Source organism: Neocloeon triangulifer, unplaced genomic scaffold, assembly GCF_031216515.1.
Source record: "Neocloeon triangulifer isolate White Clay Creek 2 clone unplaced genomic scaffold, ASM3121651v1 ptg000003l, whole genome shotgun sequence".
NCBI classification, from domain to species: Eukaryota; Metazoa; Arthropoda; class Insecta; order Ephemeroptera; family Baetidae; genus Neocloeon; species Neocloeon triangulifer.
The window spans coordinates 11,439,535-11,458,101 of NW_026775546.1; the positions used below are offsets into that span (position 1 = coordinate 11,439,535).

General features: G+C 34.8%; 6 protein-coding genes across 8 annotated transcripts; 1 reads left to right on the forward strand and 5 right to left on the reverse strand.

Annotated features, from left to right (window-relative positions):
• The first annotated feature begins 64 nt into the window (after window positions 1–64).
• LOC132192485 (uncharacterized) lies at window positions 65–1,343 on the forward strand. The gene is made up of 3 exons (XM_059612468.1): window positions 65–220; window positions 289–525; window positions 988–1,343. Exons 1-3 carry the CDS (start codon window positions 163–165, stop codon window positions 1,197–1,199), a joined length of 507 nt encoding a protein of 168 aa, XP_059468451.1. The 5' UTR covers window positions 65–162; the 3' UTR covers window positions 1,200–1,343.
• An 85-nt stretch (window positions 1,344–1,428) lies between these two features.
• LOC132192484 (glutathione S-transferase-like) lies at window positions 1,429–2,662 on the reverse strand. Its single transcript, XM_059612467.1, has 4 exons — window positions 2,469–2,662; window positions 2,081–2,248; window positions 1,864–2,012; window positions 1,429–1,814 (listed from the first exon to the last, which is right to left on the reverse strand). The coding sequence occupies exons 1-4, from the start codon at window positions 2,599–2,601 to the stop codon at window positions 1,647–1,649; spliced, it is 618 nt and encodes a 205-aa protein (XP_059468450.1). The 5' UTR covers window positions 2,602–2,662; the 3' UTR covers window positions 1,429–1,646.
• A 1,108-nt stretch (window positions 2,663–3,770) lies between these two features.
• Window positions 3,771–4,889, reverse strand: LOC132192838 (glutathione S-transferase-like). Its single transcript, XM_059613011.1, has 4 exons — window positions 4,751–4,889; window positions 4,296–4,463; window positions 4,076–4,233; window positions 3,771–4,021 (listed from the first exon to the last, which is right to left on the reverse strand). Exons 1-4 carry the CDS (start codon window positions 4,878–4,880, stop codon window positions 3,854–3,856), a joined length of 624 nt encoding a protein of 207 aa, XP_059468994.1. The 5' UTR covers window positions 4,881–4,889; the 3' UTR covers window positions 3,771–3,853.
• Window positions 4,890–5,912: 1,023 nt separating this feature from the next.
• On the reverse strand, window positions 5,913–7,189 carry LOC132192650 (glutathione S-transferase-like). The gene is made up of 4 exons (XM_059612705.1): window positions 7,041–7,189; window positions 6,682–6,849; window positions 6,446–6,603; window positions 5,913–6,390 (listed from the first exon to the last, which is right to left on the reverse strand). The coding sequence occupies exons 1-4, from the start codon at window positions 7,171–7,173 to the stop codon at window positions 6,223–6,225; spliced, it is 627 nt and encodes a 208-aa protein (XP_059468688.1). The 5' UTR covers window positions 7,174–7,189; the 3' UTR covers window positions 5,913–6,222.
• Window positions 7,190–7,821: 632 nt separating this feature from the next.
• On the reverse strand, window positions 7,822–10,639 carry LOC132205807 (glutathione S-transferase-like). The gene is made up of 8 exons (XM_059635114.1): window positions 10,425–10,639; window positions 10,197–10,364; window positions 10,001–10,140; window positions 9,777–9,939; window positions 8,886–9,050; window positions 8,286–8,453; window positions 8,085–8,224; window positions 7,822–8,024 (listed from the first exon to the last, which is right to left on the reverse strand). The coding sequence occupies exons 1-8, from the start codon at window positions 10,555–10,557 to the stop codon at window positions 7,857–7,859; spliced, it is 1,245 nt and encodes a 414-aa protein (XP_059491097.1). The 5' UTR covers window positions 10,558–10,639; the 3' UTR covers window positions 7,822–7,856.
• A 613-nt stretch (window positions 10,640–11,252) lies between these two features.
• LOC132192749 (twist-related protein 1) lies at window positions 11,253–13,063 on the reverse strand. 3 transcript variants are annotated; one of them, XM_059612848.1, is made up of 4 exons: window positions 12,745–13,063; window positions 12,120–12,330; window positions 11,608–11,816; window positions 11,253–11,484 (listed from the first exon to the last, which is right to left on the reverse strand). In XM_059612848.1, the coding sequence occupies exons 1-4, from the start codon at window positions 13,049–13,051 to the stop codon at window positions 11,375–11,377; spliced, it is 837 nt and encodes a 278-aa protein (XP_059468831.1). In that variant the 5' UTR covers window positions 13,052–13,063; the 3' UTR covers window positions 11,253–11,374. The 3 variants fall into 3 exon arrangements, with proteins under 3 accessions (XP_059468831.1, XP_059468830.1, XP_059468829.1); XM_059612847.1 differs by having other exon boundaries at window positions 12,081–12,330; XM_059612846.1 differs by having other exon boundaries at window positions 11,608–11,819; window positions 12,081–12,330.
• Between the last annotated feature and the right edge of the window lie 5,504 nt (window positions 13,064–18,567).

An 18,567-nucleotide genomic window follows, 5' to 3' on the forward strand; every position in this document is an offset into this window, starting at 1 on the left:
ATCACTGTGGTTTCCGTCGGCCTTTTCCTGCAAGACGCAGAGTTTATGAGTTTACTAAGAAATTTTCCACAATATCCGTCCACCTCTGCGCCTATATAAAGCACCACTCGCCACTTCCGCTACAGTCTCATTTCTCACCTTGTAACGAACAAACCATCAAAAATGACGAGTGTATTTTCCTCCACCGTTCTCGTTCTTTTACTTTTCGTAGCCCACAGAGGTAAACTATACTTTTTGTTGTTGAAATTTTTGTGTGAACATTTTTCGATTTTAATAAATCTCACGCAGGCAATACGTTGGACTGCTTCACCTGCAATTCTAATGACAACCCACACTGCCCGTACGAGGGCTTTGACGAGGGCAAGTACACAAAGAGCATGATGAACTGCAGCATGTCGACGCAAGAGACAATGAACTCTGTTCAAAAATTACTGTACCCTGGTTTCCATGAGGAAAGAGTGGCTCCGCTCGGCTCCAGCCCAATTGCAGACGAGAGATGCGTCAAGTTCACAGCCAGCAGTCCAAGTAGGTTTTTTTACTCTATATTTAGCTATAAAACACAGTAAATTTGTCTTTAATACAGTATTAATTAAAGATTAAAAGTGCTTTTTCACATCAAGTATAAAATTCAATTTCTGAGATCAACGCGCATTAAAAAATTACGTTATGAATTATTTCTCACAAATGTTCTCATATGTTACATTTTACGCGCCTATTAACGCAACACTAATTGCTTTTGGCATTCACAGCACCGCTCTCCATTTATGTTGTAACTAACTTGTCACTGTCATTCTACCGATAACAAAATGTGATAAGCGCTCATTCGCTTTTGTTTTTTCCAAGTAAAATGCAATGCAATTTTTAAATTTTATTCTTCCCTTTCATGCACTTTTTTAACTTTACGTTTTAACTGATTTTAAGATAATCCTCTTTAAAATTTCGTAATTATATATTTTTAAGCGTTATTAGTAATTCCTTCTATTCCAGACATTCAAAAGCAAGTGACTTTCCGAGGGTGTTTCTTCAACGGTCACTACTCTTGCAAGCACATTGAGGGGGTCTTGGGCGAAGCTGGGGCCAAGCTGGTGCAGTGCGACCTGTGCAAACACAAGCACTACTGCAACAGCTCTTACAACCTTCAATTTTCTCTGCTCTCCGTCCTTGGAGCCCTTGTTGTCCTTATGACGTGGAGTCATTGATACAAAAATATTGGTCTTTTTAAATTCAAAGACAAATTTTACTCAATTTAAGTTCAAACGACTGTATAATATACCAATATAACTCACATCGGTATCTTAAAAGCAAATGTCAATGCAATAAATATATATAGTGTTTTGATTTTATGTCACACATATTTTGTTTGTAAATTTTAGCACCTTTTATAATTGTAAATCTAATAATATTTTAATATAATTATGAATTAATTAATCAGAATTAAGAAAAATAATTAATTTTACTATTGCTGATATTTGTGATTATTATTATTATTATTTTTTTTATTAAAAGCCACTCTGCTGCGTCTTTATTATTAAATTCATTATTTAGATTAATTGAAAATAAAAAACCTCAATTAGCGGCTTGAGCACAAACTATTTAGTATTCATGCATAATTATGCTTTTAGTTTTTATTCCAAAATTCTTCTATATCAAAATCGAACTGGAGGACATTTGTCTAAGTACGCTCTGATCGCAGGCAGGTTGTCGATTTTTTCCTTCAGAGCATTCAGCCTGGGCTTGTTGACAAAAATATTTTCACCGGCTTTGTAATTTAAAGTATTGAAGTTCGCCGCCAAGTAAAAATCGGCATAAGAAAGCTAGAGGAGGAAATTTTAAAGTCGCTCAATTTCCATTGAAATTTCTCACTTGTCCTTTGAGAAAGTGTCCGTCATTTTTTTCCAGTTGGCTTTCAAGTTTATCAAGTAAATAGGCAGCTTTAGTCAAGTCGGATGCATGTCTGGCCATTACAGCTTCAGATTTTTCCTCTCTCTCCCAACCTCTGTCGTGATGGAAAGCTATTTTAATAAAAATTAAATATTAATAATTGGAAAAACAATAGAGTTTTAAGAAACACTGAAAATACCATAACCGACGTCTAAAATGGTTTGGAATGCAACATCACACCAATAAGCGTCCCACTCGTCCTTTCCTTCCAAGTTGAAACGCTTTGCCAAGAAGCGATAAATGGCGTGTGATTGGTAAAGAGTTTTGCCTTCAAACTCCAAAATAGGCACCTGGCCCAAAGGGAAATCTAAAATGGTGCGAACATTTTCAAACCTCTTTAATTTCATTTGAGTGAAATGTAATTTAAATAATATGCTATGGCCTTTCCTAAAAATCCAAAATATTTTCTTAAAAAATAAATTATCATAATTTTTATTTTATTTTATAATTTATTGCCTTTGAAGTATCAAGTATTTTTAAAGTAATTTGTTTTGCTATAAAAGATAGAAATCGAGTGCCATACATACTTTGCTTATTGTTGAAGAACTCCTCTCGCGAAAGTCTGCAATCTTCAAATTCAACCCCCGCATGGAGGAGCATGTAGCGTATCGGCTCGGCTCGGCCCGTGAAATTTAAATAGGTCAGCTTCGTCTTGGACATATTTTTGGTTTGTTTGAATCTCTGTGCCGAGAGTGTTTTTGGCCAGCTATTTATTCGTTTCTCCGCTACGCTCCACTATTGATAAGGTGGCGAATAAATTTTGCCTGTGCAAAAAAAAATTCCTGCATATTTAAACAGCCTAAAATAGATAAGATACGAAACCATGGTCTTTAACCTCTAGTGTCACGCAATGTTGACCTGAGACTAGAGCTAAGTACTTTTGAAAAGGTCGATGTCCGCTCTCAACCATATTCCGAATACATTTTTATATTAAATTTATATTTACTTACTGATGGCACCATTTGAGTATTTTTCAAAAAATGTATCATAACAGTTCATTTGAAGCATTCACATCCTTATAATTTTAAGAGCTGGTTAACGTCGTTGACTAGAAGTTACTACAACTCAAATGAAACCATCTGTGGTTGTCCGTCGGCTTGAAATTTGAGTTTCTGCAAATTAGTATAACAGGCAAATTTTAATGACCAAAGACGCAAATGCGTTGGTATTGTAAATTAAATTATGATTAAATTTAATTACTATATATTATTTATTTTTCTTTTCATCACCAAAAACTCTAATTTATTTTGAATATAATGGTCTGTGTTTGTAATGACGTCTATAAAATAGTAATGTTGCATCCTCAATCCAGTTTTACAATTTTTTTGTAAAAAAATAAGCGTTGGCCACATTAACAAAAATTACAATATGTTCTGTGTCCAATTCGGACAACTCTTCACGTTTTATTTTAAAAATACTAAAAAATAACCAAAAAAAATCAACCGCTTTGATTTGATTTGTCTTATGATAAAGCAAACCAATTTAAAGCATCAAAGTTAAAAAAATCTGTATTAACTTTTATTAACAATAAAATGTATATCGTAACATTTATAAATGCTTAATTTTTTAATACTTTTTATATAACTTATTAAGTCTAAAAAATTTTATTTAATATTTTATAAATTTACATTTCTAGTATGTTCGATAGCAATTAAAAAGCAGTGTTGATAACACAGACAAAGTTTTCTCATTTTTTGTATCGCATTATTGACAAAAAAAAATACGAATTTTAGAGTGTTAATAAATTATATGACACTACAACGTTGACAAAATTTGTGTATTTGAAAATAAACTCAATTTTGAGTGTCGCTCTTGTTATATTTCTTCAATTTAGGAATTTATTAATAATGAGAACTGCATTTCTGGACAGATTATAAATAATTGAAACGCTTTATTTCTTTTGATTAGAAAGTCAATAGGGCACAGCAGGACGTTTTTCCAAGTATGCTCGGATAGCAGGAAGGTTTTCAATTTTTTCCTTCAGAGCATTCAGCCTGGGCTTATTGGCAAAAATGTTTTCGCCTGCTTGGTAGTTCAAAATACTTATGGACCCCGCCAAATAAAAATCGGCATAGGAAAGCTAAAGAAAGAATTGTTTAAGGTCGCTCAATATAAAGTATTGAAGTCCCATTACTTTTCCTTTGAGAAAGTGTCCGTCATTTTTTTCCAATTGGCTTTCCAGTTTGTCAACGAAATAAGCAGCTTTAGCCAAGGCGGACGCATGTTCGGCAATCGCCCTTGCATCAGGCTTTTCTTTTTCCGTTTTCTCCCAACTTCTGTCGCGACGGAAAGCTATTAATTAAACAAAAAGTTAGAAATAATTTCCAATGGAGATTGAATAAACACATAAGTACCAGCACTTATGTCTATAACAGTCTCGAATGCAACATCACACCAATAAACCTCCCACTCGTCCTTTCCTTCCAAGTTGAAACGCTTCGCCAAGAAGCGACAAATTGACTTTGATTGGTAAAGAGTTTTGCCTTCAAACTCCAAAATAGGCAACTGGCCCAAAGGCAAGTCTGGAATAATAATACGGAATAACGGTGAAAAGTGCATACATTTTCAATCTTTTAAGTCTGCTGTCATTTGCTTGAAATGTTCAGAAACATGTGTATATATCGTAGTTAATAGCATAAAGCATTGATTCAAACTTCAGCATCATTTACAGTTAAAAAATTAATTGGAAAATTATAATATTGCACCAAATATTATTTAATTTGTCAGTGTTGTTTTTTTTATTTATTTATTTTTATTTTATGTTATAAATGCTGTCTGCTATAAAAGACAGAAATGTCGTGTCACACACCTTGCTTGCGCAACTCCTGCATTGACGAAATTCTATAATCTTCAAATTCAACCCCCGCGTAGGCGAGCATGTAGCGAATTGGCTCGGCTCGGCCCGTCACCCCAAAGTACGTCAGCTTCGTCTTGGACATATTGGTGGTTTGAATCACTGTGCCGTGCGTGGATTTTTTGGCCAGCTATTTATTCAGTTCACCACTATTGATAAGGCCATAGAAAGTGAATTTTGCCTGTTCGAAGAGTGAAATTCTGCATATTTAAAGAGCTTAAAATAGATAAGATACGTAACCGTGGTCCATAACCTTAAATGTCACCCAATGTTGACTAGAACTGTGAATTACTGAAAGGGTCGATGTCCGCTCTCGACCATATTCTTAATATTTTTAAGGACGTCAAAATAAGCTCTTAAAAATGTAAATTTAAGTTTGCTATCACTATCATTTTTAAATTAATTTTATTGTTACATACTGATGGCAGCATTTGAGTATATTTACCCAAAATGTATTTAAACAGTTGTAACATGTACTTATAATTTAAAAGTGCCAAATCTTGTTGACCAAAGGCGCAAATGAGTTGGTATTATAAATTAAAATTCACATAATTTAATTTAACGTACATATTTATTTTTCCCTTCATTACAACAAAACTCTAATTTGTTTTTGCATTATATACGTCTATGTATATAATAACTACAAAAATATTTATACTTTATATACTCAATCTTTAAAATTATTTGCGTGTCAAAAAATATTTTTCAGGCTACATTAACAAGGTGACATATACACAATTAAAAAGGAAATACTTTCAAATAACTACATAATTCAATCAACTTCAAATCGGTTCAAATCATTAACTTTGATTTTTTTTTTTTCCATAAATTGATGTTACAGGTAAAGTTTCACAATCAATTTCACACACATGTTTTATATTTTATATTAAAAAGTTTAGAGACCTTTGGTTTGTCTTGCGTTATATTACAAATTAAATGATATCAATTTTATTAAATAATAATATTGTGAAAATTTAAAATATGATATTAAAAAATTAACTAGTTTTCAAAAAATTATAAAATTTTTGATATTTAAAATATTTCCTTTCTTAAACTTATTTTAAATGTTTTACCAAGTTGTTAGAAGTTAGATAGCAATGAGGAAGCTGTGTTGAGATAACAGACTAAGATTTCCCAGTTTTTTTTTTTTTTTGCATTTAAAAACCAACAGAGAAACAAACAAATACCTAGAAACATTATTATTATATAATGCATCACATTTCATGTAATTCTTAGATCGCTTCATAATATTCTATGAGTAATTCAGCGTTAAGACAATATATTTTCATCAAAATAAACTTCAATATAAATATCGCAATTGTATTTATATTTTTAATTTAGCAATTTATTTAATTTATTAATGACAAGACCTGTGTTTGTGCACAAATTTTAAATTATTGGCCTCCTTATTTTTATTTATTAGAAAGTTAATATTTCACAGCAGGACGTTTTTCCAAGTATGCTCTGATAGCAGGAAGGTTTTCGATTTTTTCCTTCAGAGCATTCAGCCTGGGCTTGTTGGCAAAAATGTTTTCGCCAGCTTGGAAGTTCAAAATACTTATGGACCCCGCCAAATAAAAATCGGCATAGGAAAGCTAAAGAAAGATTTTTTTTTAAATCGCTCAATAAAAATTATTGAAATTCCATTACTTTTCCTTTGAGAAAGTGTCCATCATTTTTTTCCAATTGGCTTTCCAGTTTGTCAACGAAATAAGCAGCTTTAGCCAAAGCGGATGCGTGTTCGGCAATCGCCCCAGTTTCACTTTTCTCTTTTTCCGTTTTCTCCCAACCTCTGTCGCGACGAAAAGCTATTATAATAAAAAAATCAATTATTAATAAAATTTTATGAAATCATATTTTGAATAAACACAAAGAATGTAACGAACCTAAACCGACGTCCACAATTGTTTGGACGGCAACATCACACCAATAAGCGTCCCACTCGTCATTTCCTTCCAGATTGAAACGCTTCGCCAAGAAGCGATAAATGGCCTGTGATTGGTAAAGAGTTTTGCCCTCAAACTCCAAAACAGGCACCTCGCCCAAAGGCAAGTCTAAAATGGTAATAATTAAATTTATGCTTAAAAATTCAATCCTTTAATTCTACATTCTCTTGAGTGATCAAGTATGTCAATAGATAAAAAAATTAATTAACAGAATTGTAAGTGATATAAAATATTGCTTCAATTATCTTGTTCGTAATTTTTTCAATAATCAGTTTGCTATAAAAGAAAGAAAGTCATACCGTGCTTAATCTTGAGCAAATCCGCTCTATGAACTGTAACATCTTCAAAATCAACCCCCGCGTAGGCGAGCATGTAGCGAATTGGCTCGGCTCGGCCCGTCACCCCAAAGTACGTCAGCTTCGTCTTGGACATATCGGTGAGGTTTGAAACAATAATGTACCGAGAGTGTCTTTGGCCAGCTATTTATTCACATCTGCATTTTTGATAAGGCCTCCGAGGGCTCCTATCAAATAAATTTTGCCTGTTCAAAAAATAAATTCTGCATATTTAAGGAGCCTAAAATAGATAAGATACGCGACCATGGTCTATAACCTTAAATGTCACAAATGTTGACCTTGGATTAGAGCTGAGAATTAACGAAAGGGTCAAAGTCCGCACAAAAATATATTCTATTCTAGGCCGTTTTTTACTTTATTAAAATATTTTCTGTAAAGTATTAAATTATATTTATTCCAATATGCTAAAAAAAAAATGTATATTTAAAAAGTTTCAGCGTCTGATGAAGGTTTGAAGAACCGATTGTCGCGTTCTTACAAGAGCTGAAATCAATCTGTCTCTGTTTGCTCATCGGTTTGAATTATTTTATTTACTGCAAAAAGGGAGTATGCACATTTATATTGTTTTTATACTAAATAATTTAAAAAAATCATGTTTTCTATTTTATTAAATGCAATACACAATTATTTTTGAAAGAACGGATTTAATTATATCAATCATTATATTTTTATTCAAGTAAGGAATTTTTTGAAAATCACAATTATTTTATCAAGAACTAAAAGGATTTGACCTTTTATTAGTAAATTTCAATTAGAAAGTCAAAATGGTACAGAAGGACGTTTTTCCAAGTAAGCTCTGATAGCAGGGAGGGTGTCGATTTTTTCCTTCAACGCCTTCAACTTGGGCCTGTTGGCGAAAATGTATTCGTCGGCTCTGTAGTTGAATGTATTGTAAATCGCCGCAAAGTAAAAATCTGCCCACGAAAGCTGCAATTTTTAAATAATCTTATTAAATCACATATTTATTTCTTTAAATATATATCTTACTTGTCCTTTGAGAAAGTGTCCGTCGTTTTTCGCCAGTTGATTTTCAAGCTTTTCCGTCAGATAAGCAATTTTGGTCATGGCGGCTGCTTTCTTTACACTTTTTGCTTCGGCATTGTCTTCAGACGCAAACGGGATCATTGCTTTTCATAAATATAAATAAAACGGAATTAACAAAATAATAAAAAGATTTATACTTTATACCCATTCCGACGTCTGCGATTGTGTCGACTGCAACGTCACACCAAAGGGCGTCCCACTCGTCCTTCCCGGCCAAGTTGAAACGCTTCGCCAAGAAGCGACAAATGGCCTTTGATTGGTAAAGAGTTTTGCCTTCAAACTCCAAAACAGGAACCTGCCCAAGAGGGTATTCTGAGAAATTTAATAAAGAGCAGTTATTAAAAGAAAAAGCAGTCGCAAATAAATTTTAATATAAATTGAATCAATTACAAAAAAATAGCCATTTATAATGAATCTGAAAAAATGAGAGAATTTTAGTCAATTTGAGAATTTTCATGGCTTTACAAATATGGACCTATTTTGGATTTAGACGGTTTTACAAAGCATTTGTAGTAGTGAAAGTGTTTTTCTTTATAACCATAAACTTCAATTGCTATCCTTTAAAAAAATTGATTCTTCGTCATTCTTCAGCGAAAATATTAATTTTTTCCATAAAGGTCAATTAATGCGTTGATTAAAGAAATACTATTTAACTAATAATCTGCTCTGCTTCATTACTAGAATTTTCAATTTTTTCCAAAAGTTTTTTATAATTTTTTAAACAAACAACCAAACGATGCTTACTTTCCTTCAAGGTGGCAAATTCTTCCCTGGTAATTCGCAAATCTTCAAAATCAACTCCCGCATATGTGAGCAGGTAGCGAATTCCCTCGCCCAGGCCGGTCAGCCCAAAGTACGTCAGCTTCGTCTCGGGCATTTTATTATTTTCTTCGGCGCTCGGTTCGATTCACTGTGCAGCAGGTGCCACTTTTAGCAGCTATTTAGGGAGCTTTTCGTTAGTGATAAGAGCCGCTGACTGATAATGGTGTGCCTATTAAAAGAGACTAAAAATGATAAGATCCAAACCCACACGTTGGATGCACCACTCCTCATAAATGTAATTTTGGAACGGGAGGTTTAGCAATGACGTGATCGTCAGTGGCCTCGACTTTAACCTTGGAAGGCATGACAAATTTTATTTTTATTTTCTTAACTCAACTTTTTGACGAACAAAGGAAGAGGATATAACAATGTTATAGGAGCGAGGTTTAGTCACGCGCACTTTTTGCACTAGCGCGTCATTATCTTACAATTAATAACGTCATTAATTATTAAAAGTTAAATTCCTGTAGAGTCGAATAAATCCGCACGCAATTGATAACAAATAATGAAGTAAGCAAATATGATTGTGATTTTGCTGGTATAATTTGCACTTTGGTCAGATTCTTTCGGCGTTTATATACCTCAAGTGTCAAACCGTAGGTTAATGGAGATGAAAGAAAAGTGAAGTGTGGGCTCTTGAATTCGCTCTTCAGAACAAATAACGCACCGAAAAAGGACACCAGTGTTTGCGCATTCTGCTATTTGCATATTTTACATTGAATAAGACTAACTGATTTTTGCTTGTAGTTATGTCAAAATTTAATGGTTGCAATTTCCATTTACAGGCTTTTTTTATAACGTAAAGTTAATAAAGCCCAGGCGGACGCTTCTCAATATACGCCCGAACTGCCGGCAGGGATTCTACCTTCGACTTCAACGCCTTCAGAAGAGGTTTGTCGGCGAACAAATCCCATTCGCCGCACCGGTAGACGAACGCGGAATAAACCCCGGCAAAGTAAAAATCGGCAAAAGTAAGCTGAAAAAATGAAACAATTAATGAAAAATTGAGAAATAAGTCCACATTTAAAATATCTAACTTGGCCCTTGACGAAGTGTCCGTTATTTTTCTTCAACTGGCTTTCGAGTTTGTCAATCAAATAGTTTATTTTTCCCATGGCGGCTTCGCGCTTCTGTTTTTTCACTTCTTCATCCTTCTCCGTGGCGAATGGCAGCATTGCTGAAAAAATTACATAATTAAAATTATTTAAAATTAAGCATTTGTTTTAATTAAACCAATGCCGATGTCGTTGATTGTGTCAATTGCGATATCGCAATTCAAAGCGTCCCATTCGTCTTTGCCCACCAGGTCGAACCGTTTGGCCAGAAATCGGCAAATCGCGACAGTCTGATAGATCGTCTGTCCCTCAATTGAAAGGACAGGAACTTGACCGAGTGGGAATTCTGATAAAAAAAATCATAATTAAATATAAAAATAGTTTAAATGAATAAATTCGTATATACCTTCTTTTCGGGCGTGAAACTCCTCAAAAGTCATTCGCTCATCTTCAAAAACCACTCCGCCGTAGGACAGGAGGAACCTGATGGGCTCGCCTCGGCCCGTTAGTCCAAAATACGTCAGCTTGGTTGGAGCCATCGTGAGTAATGAGTAAGCAGGAATGGCCAAAAGCTTTATATAATATCTAGAAACGTCGAGGAAAGTCTCTGAAGTGTTTATTCCGACAGGCGCCGTGACACGCCATTTATAAAACGTGGCAGAAATATAAATTATAGAAGTGATAAGCAACTTTTTACCAAATAACTATTAAATTCACTTACGACTGCACCTTATTTTTAAACTTTACTTTCAAGTTAAATTAGGATATATTAAAAAAGTAAAATAGAAAAAACTTTTAAAACTGAATTGTTGTATGAATTTAACTAAAAATAGTTTTTTTCTATTTACTGCAAATATTAAATTTTATTTATAAATTTAAATAGATTGATTGAATACTAATTTGCATTTCAGCTAATTATTATTTTTATCAAAAATTAAAATATGTATTTGTGGAATAGGAAAAGAATAGAACCCAATTTTTTAATTTAATAAATTACAGCAGTAGTTGATTTTTTAATTATTAAAGAAATACATAATTCATATTCATTGTTTTTGGGCCCCAATGAATTTTACTGTGTTGCAGCTTTTAATCTAATTGATTTTATCTCCATCTTTCAATTACGCTTACAATTAGTAAAAAAGATTAATCAATAAATAATAATATTTCAAAAGTTAATATTTTTAAATAAGAAATAAAATTAATAAGGAAAAATTATTGCTCTTTTGAAATAACGATTCGTTTTTTATTCACGCCACATTTTTCACAACCACATCAAAAACAACAAGGACTAGTATTGAATCTATCACAGTTTTCCTTAATATCCACCACATCCATGGGGAAAATTGCGGTAATATTTTAACCGCTCATGTTGTCGGCAGTCAATGTCAGATTGGTCAAAACGCCCCTGCGGCCGGGATTGACACCCAGATTCTCCCAGTTGATCCAGGAAAGTCGTGCGGTGAGATCTAATTTAAAATCAAAATAAGGAAATTTTGAAATTTGTATTAATTTTTGATTGGTTTTTACAACTCATTGGAATTATTAAAGTGGAAAATAAATATGTAAAAATTAAAAATTCCTGAACTCACCGCTTGTATTCCACTCTGCCCGCTCCGGTTTGATTTCACCACGGAGGCACTTCTCCACGTAGGTCAGCGGGTCGTAGTCGGTGAGCAGGACCTCCCTGAGCAGGGCGATGTAGGCGATGGCCAGACGCAGGGTGTCGATTTTGGACAGACGCTTTTCGTAGGGGAAAGTAGGGACGTGGACTCGAAGTTCATCAAAGGCAGAGTTGATGCTGCTGGACCCGCAAAAGGAAATTCATTAGAACTCAAAAATCTCCTACAATTAGCTTCAAAATGAAAAAGCAAAATTGTTCAAAAGTTGCGTGCATGAAATAATTTAAAATTGATACAAAGAGAAAGAGGGAATTTTTTTTATATAAAAAGTAAACAATCCCAAGATTTAATTTTTTAGAAATTTACGAAACCGGCCTCTGGCATGGATTTTGCGTGCACCCCCTCCCTGAATCTTTGGTCTATACCCCGGCCGTAAATCTCACATCTTTACGGTATCCTTGGGGCCGAGGGTAGGTGCCGACCTCAGCATTCTTTTCCTTTCCCTGATGTTGGCTGCGTGGCGCTGCACTCGGTACGGACTGCCGCCTCCAGGGCCGCCGCCTCCGCTGGAACACGCACCCTGCTGGTGGTAGTAACTGCTGCTGGAGCCGGCCGCTGAGGACGCGCCGAGGTTCATCCCTCCGGAGGGCACGTCATCCCCATTTCCAACCAAAAGGGCCTCTCCTTGCTCATCTTAATAAAAAAAGAAAAAAATCAAATCAATCAATTTTTTCTAAAAAAAAAAGGTTGCATTTTATATTTAATTTTTAAGTTTCTAGATTTTTTCAAATTCTTCTTTTAATATATTCTAAATTTTGGGTACAGATCTTTGCCATTCTGGTTAAAAATATGAAATTACACAATATCGTTTTGTATTTTTATTTTATTTATATTTTACTACTTTTAAGGTACAATAAAATGAGGGATTTCTCCTTAAAAAAAAATATAAACTAAAACTGACAAAATTTATAATTATATCTGCTCTTATTTTTCCAGAAATTTAATTAAATGATATTAATAAAACCACTAAAATATATACATTACTTTTTAATAAAGATTTAACAAAAAAGTTCACTAAATTTATAAAAATTCAATAATTTTTCTTACCTGCCAGCGAGAGGTAGTGCTGCATGGAGGAGCGTCCGGCGTAGGCGCAGGAGGGCAAGTCGTCTTCGTCCCCCTGACCCTCGTACAGGCCCCCATAGTTCTGCATCTTGAAAGAGTTGCTGCTGCTGTCCGCCTGCATCCTTGTCGATTGCATTTCGCTCTGTCCCCGGGGACCGACGGGGGTGCTTTTATAGGAGATGCCCTCGGCCAATGCTGCGAGAGCTCTCATCCGAGGGCAGAGGCCACCCCCGTTGCTCGTCGCAAATACACGCCCCGAATCGATTTCCCGAGACAATTTTCCCAGCATGGCTGCTTCATTTACTTCGCCCGCAGAGCTTATTTAATTTTAATAGAAATTAATTTATTGATTATGGAGCTAAATATTGAAAATGCATTGCGAATTTTTGATTTCAGGTAAAATTTAAGGCAAAAGCAATTTCGTTAAAGTTGAAGTCTCTCTGAAAATTATTTCTATTTAAATAAATTAAAACCAAATATAACATGACACATGACTTATTTGGAATTTATGTTTAATCTCAATAATAATTCATATAAAAATTTAAATAAAATTTACTAGTTCTTAAAATTCTTAAGATTCTTGAAAGAAAATAATTCAAGTTCGCCGAATTTTATATAGTAAGCACAAGAAAAATCTTGATTTATAAAATCATGGATTAAGCATAAATAATGGAAATTTCAAGGCTGATGAGCTTCCTCAGAATAAGTGCTGCTTTTTAAACCCAGATAACAATCACGGAGCTCAAGAAGTAATCAAATTGTTGTCTTTAATTGTTGTGACGCGTAAATTTTGGTCTTACAATGTAATACAATAATGCTTTAATCAATGATAAGTTAATCGTATAAAACTGAATTTTTACAGTGCGGTATTGCAGAAAATTGGATACCTCAGTTTGAATTATTTACGCATTTAATACCAATTTTTTAATTAATATAGATATTAAAGCGAATGAAATTCATAAAAAATCATCCAAATTTAACTAAAAAAAATAATTAAAAACGGCTATAAAATATATCATAAAAATTAAAATTAATGAATTTTAAAGAAAATCAATAAAAATATAATCTTGATTAATGTTTAAATTTTTTTAGTTTAAACTTATTTTATAGCATTTTGTTTTCTTAAAATATTTTAAAATCACAACTCTGCCTGAAATTATGTAGCTCGTATTTCTGATTATTTTTATTATAGCGTGAATAATTTCCGATTTGCCGATGTATACCGCGGAAGCAAACCACTCGAGAGTATTTACAAACAGGGCGATAGCCGTGAAATCTTAATTTGCACTCGTCTCGCATTGTGTGTTGCCGGCGGCGTGCGAGGGGACGGCGCGTGCCACCAGTCGTCGCTTCCACCCCCGGGAGTGAGCGGCGGCGGCGGTCGCCTGTCTGTCGAGAGCAGCCCCTTTGGCCCTTGTAAATGGTTTGTGTAACAACAATCAATCAGCAGCAGCCGAGTTGGAAATCGGTGGCCGGATAATCGTTTTTGAAAAATCAGCCGTGACATTTATAAGAGAGGTGACCATCAGGGAGGAATATTTATAAAAAAAACCAGCAACCTCCAATAGGTGAGTTTTTAGTAATTACAATTGAATTAATCCATTCACTTTTAAATTTTAAAATTTACGAATTTTATCTGCAATGAAAGATAAAAAAACCTACATAATTTCAACTAATTGTAATTTATAATATTTTTAAATTTAATATTTTTTAATGATTGAATCACTTCAATTATGAAATCTTTGAAAATTTTACCATGCAAGTGAGAATTTTGATTTATTTTGTACTTTTTTTTATCTGGTCAAATATTCCCACACTCGTATTCTTCCTTACTCGGAACCACACACAAATATGTACGAATGCAGACCAACAAATAAATCGGAACTAATTTGCATAACCGCACACAATTGATTTAGAGGGGGTGATGGGATCGCGGAACAAAAGAGTTTTTCTCTCTCTCGCTACACCACGTTGAAGGACCACCGCGCGTTGCACGTTTATTTAATCCGCCGATGGACCGGGGCAGTTTTCCATATGTGTGGTGGGGTGGCAAACAAGCATTCGCGACCCAAGGCGGGTTTGAATTTTAATCGTGGGACCTGACCTGGCTAATTATAAATTCATCACTGCTGTGCGCCAACACCCTCTTCATATAGATGCTAATGTGGCTTATTTTGCGGCGCCTTTGTCAGTGAAAAAAGAGAGCGTTGTCAACACCAATGTCAACAGTTCGAAACTGATTTTCTATATGACGGGGGTGGGAAAACTCTAGGCAATATACGTTTTGGAATTGAGATACCTTTTTTTATTAAATATACTTGAAAGTTTAAAAAACGACACAGTGAACACGACATAAGTTTGATGAAGAATTCAATGATAAAAATTTTGTTTCATTAATAAAGTTGTAAGTATTTTGCTCCAAAGAGAGAAGTATTAGAAGTAAACACTCATTTCCTCACTGAAGATTTTTTTTATTTAAAAGGCAATCTGCTCTAATCGGTCACGCGAACATACATTTCACCAAATAATTATGCGAATTGAATGATTTTGATTTGAAACAAAAAAATATTTATTACCAAATTTTTTCCTCTCTTTACTCTTCCTTTGCCTCTTTGATTGGCATTTTTTGCCTCACAAGGTACCAACCCTTTGTAATTCTGACCCCCTGCCTTCTCGCAATAGCCTGGAGCTCGCTCTTCTCATCGAATTTGTCATTCAAAAGGCGGCCGAACCATTTTTTGATCAAAAACTCCACTACCAATATCAGAACCCCAACGAACAAAGCTCCTCCTAAAACTGCAAAGGGCAGAATTACATTCGCCATGCCGAATTGCTCCAGGGTTGTTTCCTTCGGGCAGGGTTCTTCGAAGAAAAGGCCCATCCACGCGGAACGGATCCGAGCCAATCGCCCACTTGCCTGCATTGAAATCAATCTAAAACAAAAAAATAATTGATTTTTTTTATCTAGTATGTGATTAAAAAATATAAACTGACTCCTGGTTTATGGCTGATTTGTAAGGGGATGATTTTGAGACCATCAGTTGGGCTGGCGCATGCAGAATATTCGTCGGCACAAGGGTGGTTTTGCAGTTGAGCGGTGGTTTGTTGATGAGCGGAAGGATTCGTTCCTTTGCGCCGAGAAACGTGGACAGCGTCCAAGGGTTAGAAACTTCAATCACAGCGTCCGATGGCGTCGCAATTACTCTGGGGTGCGGCTTCCGATCGCGTAATTCTTTCCAAGCACCCTTTTCCGCAGTCTAAATACACACATATTTTTATTTTATAAAAATAAATTAAATAATTTTAATTTATATCACCTGAATCAATTTTTGTATTGCTGAACCGGGCAAGTAGAGGGCTGTGTATGACGATTCAATCATGCTCTCGAGCGAATCAAACGGTGGCTCCAAAGTTCCAACGGTCAGTTTGGAAATCAGGGCGGCCGAAAAGGCCTGTGAAACTACCACTCCGAATAAAAAAGTCGCCCAGAGGATGATCCTCCCCGCATAACCCAGAGGGGCAAAGTCGGGCCCTATTTTAATAAATTTTATATTTATTTTTAAAATATTTAATAATTATAATTTAATAGTACCTTGGGCAAAGAGTGACCCGTAAATGATCATGATGGACTCTTTTATTTGGAAAATAGGCGTCCCTTCCTCTTCAAATCCATAGTAGCGGCCCACTACGTAGGCAAAAGTTATCAGGCCAACGGCCAAAGTTAAAACCAGGGCCGTCGCGCGCCAGAGGAGAAGTTGGAATGGTTTGATAAATTGGTCTATGGTGGACGTGGCAGAAACTCGAGGCAGGAGAAATCGATAGCTGAAATTTAGATTTTAAAATATAAAAAATTTAATTATTATTTATTTAAAGTTTTAAGTGATTAATACTTTAATAACTTTCGTTATTAAAGTGAAGAACTGTCAAAATGATGAAAAATTTTTTACTGAAGGTCTGTAACTGAAGCTGTAAATTCTGCTTCGTCGAAATCGGTTAAAGTAATCACAAATGGCGAGAGTATCACGTCAGCGCGACCTGATTTTAACTCTTCGACTGCCCGATGGAATAAACCGATCTGTGGATCGACCCTCGAGGGAATGTAGTAGGTAGTGCTGAAATATCTCTAAATTAATTTTCGCGTCTATAACAATTTATTTGAAATTCATACGTAAAATTAAGGATTTTTTGCAAGTCTTTCCAAACGTCGATCATCCAACCAGTGACCATCGAGTCACTTACCGCCATGTTGGCGGTCAAATTGTCTGCAAAAATGAACGGATGATCCTGTAAAAAATTCAGTTTACTTAATGCAAAAATGTATATTTAATGAATACGTCAAAAACTGCGACACTTAATTTCTTGCCAGACAAATTAATTGTCGGTTTGTCGGCGAGTTCTGCGGGGATGGCTTTGCCCGGTCCTTCCCACACAGAAGTTGTCTCCTTGTGTTCATAGCCCGTCCACCTGAACAAATTCGCAGTACCAGCCTTTTGAACGATCGCAGTGATTAGTTCCGTGTCAGGATGAAGACCCATGTCGGTGGTCAGTGAGCGCTGCGGGTAAGCGTTTCGCAAATGGATCCACGACACCGAATCGCTCGAAGTCCCACCAGCCTCTGCCGCCTTAAAAAAAATAATTAGATTTTTTTCTCTATTGGAAATATCCATTTTGATATTTGCCAATCGAACAAAACCGGAGGTAGCATCATTCGGGGTTAGAAACAAGATGCAAGTGACCGGTGGCTGGTTGGGTTCGGTCAATCGAAGTCCTTCGACGGCTTTTGCGTTGGGGATGCGAATGAAACTGGACGACATGCCGACCCGGGACAACTTTTGGAAAAGATCCATCGCCAAGTTGAACATGTAGTTTTCTAAATGCCCATAAATTTGTTAACAAGTTTCAATTAAAAATATAATTAGTAAATAATATTATTATTAACTGGACGAAAAGGAAAAAAGAATTGTTTTATCCAATTGAATTCGCTTCAAAATTTAATTTCAACAAAGGATATTATGCAAAATATGTTATTCAAAATTATGGCAGTTTTTAAAAAGGTTTTTTTTTATTGTTATATCATTTTTAGCAAATTATATTTTGCCTTCGTTTATCAACTGTAAGAATTAAGACTGATTTATTTATTTCATTATAAGAAACTTCAATAAAATATTCTAAAAATTTACTTTTCAATTCAAATGATCGTCAAGAATTTTACAATGCCATCAAAAATGAAATTATCTTATCCTTAATTTCATTTCACTTCAAAATTTTAAGAAAAAATCTTACAGTTAGAAAAGAATTTTCACTCAATTGTGGAAATTAAAAAGTAAAATGTTTACCCTTTCCTTTGAAAGGATGGTAGACAATGACAACCCTTCGTAGGCTCCATTGAGAGTGATACGTCAGGATGAATTCCGTGGCGTAGTTCCAAATATTTTCATTGAACTCGTCTTGCGTTGCGCCAGCAGCAAAGTAAATTGAAATCGCAAAAAGCAAAAAACAAGTAATTCCTCTCGGCATTACTGCTGCACTCACGTCAGACACTCAAACTGAACTGAATAACCCGATCGTGTCATATTTATCAAATAGTAATTTGAGTATAATTATAGAACAACAAAAAAAAAGTGAAATATATAGGAAGGGCAATCGTGTTGATTACGGCGAAAAGTTTTAATCAATAGTGCTTTCCTGGCTTTATGAAGAAAAAAAACTAGCACTTCGCTCCAACTTTATATACAATTATTGCAATGGAATTGTGTAAATCAATTTTACCTACTCACGGTGGTCATTATAAATTAATTTAGAACA

Coding starts and splice junctions, on each gene's coding strand:
- LOC132192838 (XM_059613011.1), bottom strand. CDS start 4,880: ATGTCCAAGACGAAGCTGACGTACTTTGGGGTGACGGGCCGAGCCGAG. Junction 4,464..4,750: donor GCAGGAGTTGCGCAAGCAAG/GTGTGTGACACG, acceptor TTATTATTCCAG/ACTTGCCTTTGGGCCAGTTG. Junction 4,234..4,295: donor TGTTATAGACATAAGTGCTG/GTACTTATGTGT, acceptor TTTAATTAATAG/CTTTCCGTCGCGACAGAAGT.
- LOC132192749 (XM_059612846.1), bottom strand. CDS start 13,051: ATGCTGGGAAAATTGTCTCGGGAAATCGATTCGGGGCGTGTATTTGCG. Junction 11,820..12,080: donor CCCAAGGATACCGTAAAGAT/GTGAGATTTACG, acceptor TTGCGGGTCCAG/CAGCATCAACTCTGCCTTTG. Junction 11,485..11,607: donor GGCAGAGTGGAATACAAGCG/GTGAGTTCAGGA, acceptor ATTTTAAATTAG/ATCTCACCGCACGACTTTCC.
- LOC132205807 (XM_059635114.1), bottom strand. CDS start 10,557: ATGGCTCCAACCAAGCTGACGTATTTTGGACTAACGGGCCGAGGCGAG. Junction 10,365..10,424: donor GTTTCACGCCCGAAAAGAAG/GTATATACGAAT, acceptor TTTTTTTATCAG/AATTCCCACTCGGTCAAGTT. Junction 9,051..9,776: donor TGAGAAGCGTCCGCCTGGGC/TTTATTAACTTT, acceptor CTGCTGCACAGT/GAATCGAACCGAGCGCCGAA.
- LOC132192484 (XM_059612467.1), bottom strand. CDS start 2,601: ATGTCCAAGACGAAGCTGACCTATTTAAATTTCACGGGCCGAGCCGAG. Junction 2,249..2,468: donor GTTCTTCAACAATAAGCAAA/GTATGTATGGCA, acceptor GCACCATTTTAG/ATTTCCCTTTGGGCCAGGTG. Junction 2,013..2,080: donor CATTTTAGACGTCGGTTATG/GTATTTTCAGTG, acceptor TTATTAAAATAG/CTTTCCATCACGACAGAGGT.
- LOC132192650 (XM_059612705.1), bottom strand. CDS start 7,173: ATGTCCAAGACGAAGCTGACGTACTTTGGGGTGACGGGCCGAGCCGAG. Junction 6,850..7,040: donor TTTGCTCAAGATTAAGCACG/GTATGACTTTCT, acceptor TTACCATTTTAG/ACTTGCCTTTGGGCGAGGTG. Junction 6,604..6,681: donor AATTGTGGACGTCGGTTTAG/GTTCGTTACATT, acceptor TTATTATAATAG/CTTTTCGTCGCGACAGAGGT.
- LOC132192485 (XM_059612468.1), top strand. CDS start 163: ATGACGAGTGTATTTTCCTCCACCGTTCTCGTTCTTTTACTTTTCGTA. Junction 221..288: donor ACTTTTCGTAGCCCACAGAG/GTAAACTATACT, acceptor AATCTCACGCAG/GCAATACGTTGGACTGCTTC. Junction 526..987: donor GTTCACAGCCAGCAGTCCAA/GTAGGTTTTTTT, acceptor CTTCTATTCCAG/ACATTCAAAAGCAAGTGACT.